This window comes from Phalacrocorax aristotelis, chromosome 23 (genome assembly GCF_949628215.1).
Source record: "Phalacrocorax aristotelis chromosome 23, bGulAri2.1, whole genome shotgun sequence".
Taxonomy (NCBI): domain Eukaryota; kingdom Metazoa; phylum Chordata; class Aves; order Suliformes; family Phalacrocoracidae; genus Phalacrocorax; species Phalacrocorax aristotelis.
This window is the reverse complement of record NC_134298.1, coordinates 6,711,107-6,718,052: the sequence shown is the minus strand read 5'-3', so window position 1 is coordinate 6,718,052 and position 6,946 is coordinate 6,711,107. Positions and strand designations below refer to the sequence as shown.

Here is a 6,946-nt window from a genome sequence, read left to right as displayed (position 1 = left end):
GTGCCCACTGGGACACACTGAGCAGCGCTCCCATGCCTCAGTTTCCCCCTTGTGCTCAGCAAAGTGAGGTGGGACACCCTGAGCCAGGTGTCGGCAGCGAGGCCTGGGCACCCCCCGCCTGGTGCTGCCGCCCGTCCCTTCCCCAACACGCCAGGGCTGCTGGCCACGGCGAGGCCCAGCCGCCGGCATGTGCTCAGCCCAGAGGAATGTGCCAAATCACTCCCAGATGTGTGCGGCGGCCAGCCCACCACCCCCTCCATAGCCCACCACCCCCTCTGTGGCCCACTGGGGTGGCCGCCAGGCACTGGGGACCCCACACTGCCCCACCATGGGGTCGCCCATGGGGCCAAACCCGCTGCTGGCCGGATCCTGCCCAGCTGCAGGGCCTGGCCTGTCCCGCAGCGTCGGGGTGCCGAGGTCGGGCAGAGGAGCGGGCAGGACGGTGGGGTGCCAGGGCGTGGGTGGGAGGTGCAGGCAGGGCCGCGTTCCCGGTGTCCCCATCCCACCGAAGCCCCACAGCCCTCACCCCGCATAGGGCCCAGTGCCGGTGCAGCGGGGTCGTGTGGGGTCCTGCCCCACACCCCCAGCCCCGGTGCCCGGCAGGAGCGCAGCCGAGCGGAAAAGGGGCTGTCAGATGGAATCTGGGTGCTGGCGGTGACGGCGCGGCGGGAGGGGGCCGTGCCCGCCACGTGGCCGCTTATGTAAGGAGAGTGCAAGGGAGGACAGGGAGGCAGCCAGGGCACCGGGGACACCGCCGAGGGGACACCGGACCCGCACTGCGCACACGCCAGTGGCTGCGCAGCCGGACACGCACGCCGGGGGCTGCCCGTGGCACAGCCGGGCACTGCCCAGCCCCATGTGGGCACGGCACGTGTGTGCCAGAGCAAGGGGACGTGGGTACATGTGTGCTGGAGCAGGGGGACGGGGCCCTGCCGGCCCCTCAGCCTCCCTGTGCTGCGGTTGCCGGTCATGGCGCAAGGCCTGGGTGTCCCGGGGTGTCCCAGGGTGAGCGGAGATGTCCCCGAGTCACGGCGCTCCCGCCACAGCGCTGCCGGCCCCTCGCCGAGCGGTGATGAACGGCTCCGGCGGGAGCTCCGGCACCCGCACGCCTGAATCCATCTGCGCTATCGATTTTTCATCCACTGCGGCAGAGCGCGGAGCCAGGGCCGTCGTGGCCGCGGGCACCCCGGCGGGCTGGCACGGCGAGGGTAGCTGCGTTCCCACGCTGCGGGGGCACGTCCCCCACGCCGGCCCGCTATCGCCATCCCCACCCACGGCAGCCAGGCCACCCTGGGGACAGTGCTGGGACCGGGACCCTCCAGCCTCGCCGCGGGACGCCCAGCATGGCCAGTCTGGCTCAAGTGTGGGGGTGCCCTGCCTGCGCAGCCACCACCTCGCCCAGCGTCCCGGTGGGCACAGGGGGTTCCAGGGATGGAGCAGCCGGGGGGGACGTGGGGTGCAGGGGCACCGCAGTGCCCACCCGCGTCACCATCGCGTCACTGCGGTCATACACGCTGCCAGCCGCTGCCAGTCGCTTCCTTCCGGCCACCGTCACCGTGTGCCATGGCTCTGCGCCGCGGGGCTGCGTCACGGCCGTGGGACTGGCACAGGGCAGGATGTGGCCAGCGTGGCCCTTGGGGAGCAGGGGGCCCCCAGGCAGCCCGTGCCTGGCCCAGCACTGCCCATGGGTGCGGGGATGCCGGCGCCCACTCAGCCCCATGGCCTGGTGATGGGTGGCAGGACCCTGTGGTGTGGTGGGGGGACAGGGCTCCCCTCAGCCCCCCCGGCACAGCAAGGGGGCAGGGATGTGAGCAGAGCAGGCGCAGCCTGGCCTGAACCCGCTGCCCCCCTCCCCGTGCCACCGCACACGTCTGACACATGGCAGCTCCGGCTATAAATAGCCCCACGGCAGCGATGGGCTGAGCCGTGCTCGGGGCCTGGCTGGGGCCACCAGCCACCCCCGGCCCTGCCGTGCTGCCCCTGCCTCAGTTTCCCCACCGCTCCCCATGGCAAATAGCAGCTGGGAAAGGACCCAGCCACCTGTGCTGTCCCCAAGGTGTCCCCTGGCACTGCAGGGACAGGCAGTGGCACAGCCGGCCAAAATCTGCGGTGGGAAGAAGGAGGCTGCACCAGGATGCCCAGTTCAACAGCGGCATCCAGCAGCCCCGCCAGGCTCCCCATTGGCACTGGGTGCCCAGGGCAAGGACACGGCTGATGCCCCCACATCCTGCACTCTGTGGGGACCCCACAAGCCATGGGGCCAGGGGAAGGGCCGGGATGGGGCTAGCACGCACCAGGGCCACACTGTGGAGCCAGGGGAAACTGAGGCACGCTGGGGACCCACGTACCCCACCCTGCCCCCACAGCCAGCACCCCATCCCTGGCCAGGAACTGCTGAGGGGGCAGCCGAGGGTCCTGGGGGATGGAGATGGAGTGCGATGGCCGAATGCGGGGCACCGGTGGAGCCCCAGCCCCTCCCCTCTTTCCCCCCTGCCTGGGGCCCCCACACCCCCCCCAGCCAGGGAAGCTGCAAAATTAGGTCAAAGCGTCTATTATTTAACACAAGCAGAGATACTGGGGCCAGGAGCTGGGGGGGGGCTGCAGCCCAGGAGAGGGGCTGGGGGGCAACAGGGCTGGGCCCCTACAGCCCTGGGGCAGGGAGGGAACAGGGGGAGCAGAGGCAGGAGCCAGCGCTGAACGAGAACGACTTTATTAATTCCAGGAGATAGAGGGGGGCCCCCACTGTCCCCCCACCCTCCAGCCGGGAGCTGAGCGCACCATGCACCCCCGCTGCCGCTGCCAGCACCAGAACCCAGAGTGGGGCTCGCCCTGGGACCCTCCTACCCTCCTTCCTGCAGCCAGGACCTTTGGGGGGCCCCGGAAGGCTCCGAACAAGCCAGGAGCAAACACGTCCATGGCTCGTGGCAGGGAGCAACACTGGGCCCCAGGATCACACGTGCCAGGGTGGGAGTAGGGCCAGGAGCACCCGCTGTCCAGTCGCGGCTGCAAAGGGGCTGGGGTGGGCACCAACCTCCCACCCCAGCTCCAGCCACACAATAACAATAATAATAATATTAATATTATTAAAAATATTAATAAAACCACGCCGGAGCAAGGGCCCCGGGGCAGGACTCTACAAACAACAGCTGAGGCCTCTGGGAACCATTTCCCTGCTCGCACCACGGCCCAGCCAAACCCCGCATGCACCAGAATCCCACCCGGGGCAGCGTCCGCCCAGGCTGCACCGAGGGGCCATGGGGAGGGGGTCGCTGGGGGCGGGGGCTAGCACAGCCCCTGGGCCAGGATGCTGCCCACCAGCGCCGTGTCCTGCAGCGCATGCTCCGCTGCCGCCTCGTCCATCTTCAGGGAGACCTGGGGGACAGACAAGAGCCGCTCGGTGCTGAGCTGCTGGCCGCCTGCCCCGCCGCCGGACCCCCACCCCACTGCCCCCCGTCGTACCTTGGCCAGCCGAGCCTCCTTGGCCCTCTTCAGCTCAAGGACACCGCGGGACTCCAGGAGGGTGACAAGGGACTGACACTCAGCCTGGTCGACAGCGGGGAGATGCTGCCGCCGGCAGACCTGGCTGTAGGCATCGTGGAGCTGGGGAAGGCAAGGTGGGCATTAAACCATGGCACCGCACCGAAGGGAGACCTTGGAGACATGTCGGCTCCCCAGATCCTGCCCCGAGAGGGTCCCGCTGCCACTCACCTTCCCCAGCGTCACCTCCCGGGTGCGCAGGCGCCGGGCGAGCAGCAGCAGGGAGCAGAGCAGCACCTTCTGCTGCAGCGGGAAGGCGTCCCGGGACCCCTGGCTGCCCGCCGCCAGACGGTCCCCGAACACCTCCGAGATCACACGGGAGACGTGCAGGAGCCCCACGCGCTTGGGGACGGGGGACGCTGGGGAGTCGCCTGTGGGACAGACAGAGCTGCAGGGGACCACAGAGGGGACGAGAAAGGGGGACGGGTGGCAGTGTGGAGCGGGTGCCCTAGAAAGGAACCCCAGACCCCGTGCTGAGGCCGGCCCAGAGGTGCCCCCTGCAGGGTTTTGGCTCCAGCGCTGCAGCTACTCACTGCCGGGCAGTGGCTTGAGCAGGGTCTGGCTTCGCACCTCCAGCTCCACAACCTCCACGGCGCGCCTGCGGAGAGACAGCCCTGAGCACTGGGCACAGTGACTGCCCTGGCATGGGGTGCAGGGCAGCAGTGTGGGGCTCGCAGGGGACACACGAGCCCCAGTACCACCAGGTTTGGGGGCAGGAGCTGACCTGCAGACATCCAGGGCCTTGCGAGCATCGCCAGAGACCGCAGAGACCTTGCGGGCGCAGAACTGGAGCGCAGCGGTGTCCAGGATGGGGTCACCAGCCACCTACCGAGGCACCGTGTGCTGTCAGTGCTGCTGCCTGCGCGGGCGGAAAGCCCCCCGTGTGCCCCCCATTGCATCCCCACCGTGTCCCCACCTGCCCCAGCCGCTCCTGCAGGATGGTGATGAGCTGCTCCCTGGTGTAGGGCGGGAAGTGCAGCAGCCGGGGGCTGCCGGCCAGCTGGGCGCCGAGCCTGGCCAGGCTGCGGTCCATGAGGTCCAGCGCATTGGCCAGCCCTGCGGGCACAGCGGGGTGAGGAGGGGAGGATGAGGGCTGAGCCCCAAGGAAGGAGTGGGTGCCTAGGAGGGGGGTGCAAAGGCAAACCCCCATCAGCACCCTAAAACAGGGAGGGTCCCCAGGGTGGGCAGTGCCACGCTGCCACACACTTACCCACAAGGACGAGCCTGGAGCCAGGCAGCCGGGGCCACTCGAAGAGGGTGTAGAGCACGTCCTGCCCTTTGCTCTCCAGCTGGTCCAGCTCGTCCAGCACCAGCAGGCTGTGTGGGGCGGGGAGCCCGAGTCAGCCCCAGCTCTACCCACCACCCCCACACCCCATTCACAGCACCCCAAGCAAGGAGCTGAGGCTGCCTCTCCCAGCTGGCCACACTCAGGGCGTGTTGAGGGGGGACCCCACGGCACCCCCCAGGGCAGGGAACTCACACCATGGGCCCCCGGGCCGTCAGATGCTTCTCCAGCCTCCGCACACCCTCCCGGCCGGCGGCCGCGGGCAGGCCCAGCTGCTGCGCTGTGGCGGGGAAGACGCCCTGCGGGCTGCTCAGCGCCATGCAGTTCAGGACGATGGTTTTGCTCCCGGAGAGCTCATCCTGCCAGGGATGGGAGTGTTACACCAGCTGCAACCTGCTGCCCCCTCCCCTCAACCAGTGGTGTAGTGGGGCTGCACTCCCCGCTGTCTCCCTGCCAATCTGCTCCACCAGCAACCCCAAAACGGGCACCCCCACCCCACAGAGGGGCCTGTGCCATGCCTCAGCTGCTGCCAGGACCCCCGGCCGTGGCGCACCTTGGAGTCAAGCAGGACACGGCTCACACAGGCCGTTTTCCCCGTCCCAGGGGCTCCGGACACGTAGAGGCTGCCAGGCCGGCGCCCGCAGACATGCTCCCGCAGGAACTGCTGGATGATGCCTGTCTCCCTCTCCCTGGCGTGGAGGCGGTCGGGCACAGCCACATGCAGCACCCGCTTCGCCTGCTGATAGCAAGTGCCTGCCCAGAGGAAGGAGAGGGTTCGGTGGGGGTCCATGGTGCAACCAGGACCCCATCCCCTCCCAAGTCACGCTCACCTTCCTGCCTGAAGAGCCGGGTGCGGGCAGGCTGCCTGCTGAGCCCCGAGCTCTGGGGGGTCTCCTGCCCCCCACGCTGTTGGGATGGCTCTGGGCTGCTGGGCTTCTCAGGGGAGTCTAGGGGGTCCCCAAAGAGCAAGCGGCGCCCCTGGTTCTCCTTGCTGCGCTTGGCCGGGGAGCAGGGCTGGGCATGGGGGATGTTGCAGAGGTTGTCATCACCTGTGGGGAAGACGGGTCAGCAGAGCGGCCAAGCGTGCGGGCCCAACCCTGGCACTGTCACGGTGCGCTTGTGTGCGAGCAAGAAGTTGTTTATAACATGGTGCTGCTTGCCCTGGGGGGAGGCTTCACGCTTCAGCCCCGCCAGGCCCCGCGGGGGCAGCTTTATCTCCTGAAACTGGGGGGAAGCTACAGATGCAGCTGTGCGAGGGATGGAGCTGGGACCCTCCACCTGCCCCAGCCCCGCATCAGCTTTTAGGAAACGGGTACCCACCCCCACCCCCTTTCCTGGGGTGCCCCTGGGGAGGGGGCAGGGGGCTCACCCAGGCGTTTGCGGGGGCTCAGGGGCAGCACTTTGGTCCGAGCTGAGGGTGTAGCAGAGGCCGCCCGCCCGGGCTCGGCGGGGCCCGAGGCCGTGGGGCAGGGGGAGAGCCGCAGGGCGGTGCGGGTGGGGCCGGCGTGGTCGGGGTCGCTCTTAGCCGTGGGGGCGGCGAGGCGGCGGGCGCTCCTCCTGCGGGGGAAGCCGATGGTGGGCTGGCGCTGCGGGCTGCTGCCGGCCATGGCGGGGGACTGCGAACGGAGAGGGGACACCGGTCAGGCGGGGGGATAGCGGGGAGGGGTTGGAAATCCTCAGCCCTGCGGCGACCCGCCACCCCCTGCCCCCCACAAAAAGCTCACTCCCGCCCACACCCCCCACCCCATATCGGCCTGCCCTGCCTCCCAGCACTACCCGCCCCCACCGCCCCGGACCCCGCCACCGCCACCAACCTTCTCCCGCCAACTCACCCCCAGCTCCACGCTTCCCGCCACCAGGCCGAGCCGGCCCCGCCCCCTATATCCTATTGGCTGCCCCGCTCGCCGCCGCCGCCAATCGCAAGGTCGGGCGCCAAGCCCTGCGGCGGGAGGGAGGAGCCGCCGCCCAGCAGCCAATAGCCGACGGCGCTCGAGGCCTGCCGGGAAACGTAGTGCGTGGCGCGCGAGGCATGCTGGGAGTTGTAGTCTGCCGGGACGGGGCTTCCTGCGCCCCAACCCTGCCTCCCGGTGTTCCCAGTATCCCCCAATCCTGCCTCCAGTCCTC

At 69.6% G+C, this 6,946-nt stretch overlaps 1 protein-coding gene across 2 annotated transcripts; it reads right to left on the bottom strand.

Annotated features, from left to right (window-relative positions):
• Positions 1-2,694: 2,694 nt before the first annotated feature.
• CDC6 (cell division cycle 6) lies at positions 2,695-6,711 on the bottom strand. Of its 2 annotated transcripts, none has more exons than XM_075116828.1 (12): positions 6,655-6,711; positions 6,192-6,438; positions 5,653-5,871; positions 5,376-5,575; positions 5,018-5,181; positions 4,748-4,854; positions 4,454-4,593; positions 4,262-4,362; positions 4,071-4,135; positions 3,709-3,908; positions 3,460-3,600; positions 2,695-3,372 (listed from the first exon to the last, which is right to left on the bottom strand). In XM_075116828.1, the coding sequence occupies exons 2-12, from the start codon at positions 6,427-6,429 to the stop codon at positions 3,283-3,285; spliced, it is 1,665 nt and encodes a 554-aa protein (XP_074972929.1). In that variant the 5' UTR covers positions 6,430-6,438; positions 6,655-6,711; the 3' UTR covers positions 2,695-3,282. The 2 variants fall into 2 exon arrangements, with proteins under 2 accessions (XP_074972929.1, XP_074972931.1); XM_075116830.1 differs by lacking the exon at positions 6,655-6,711 and adding an exon at positions 6,637-6,651.
• Positions 6,712-6,946: the final 235 nt, after the last annotated feature.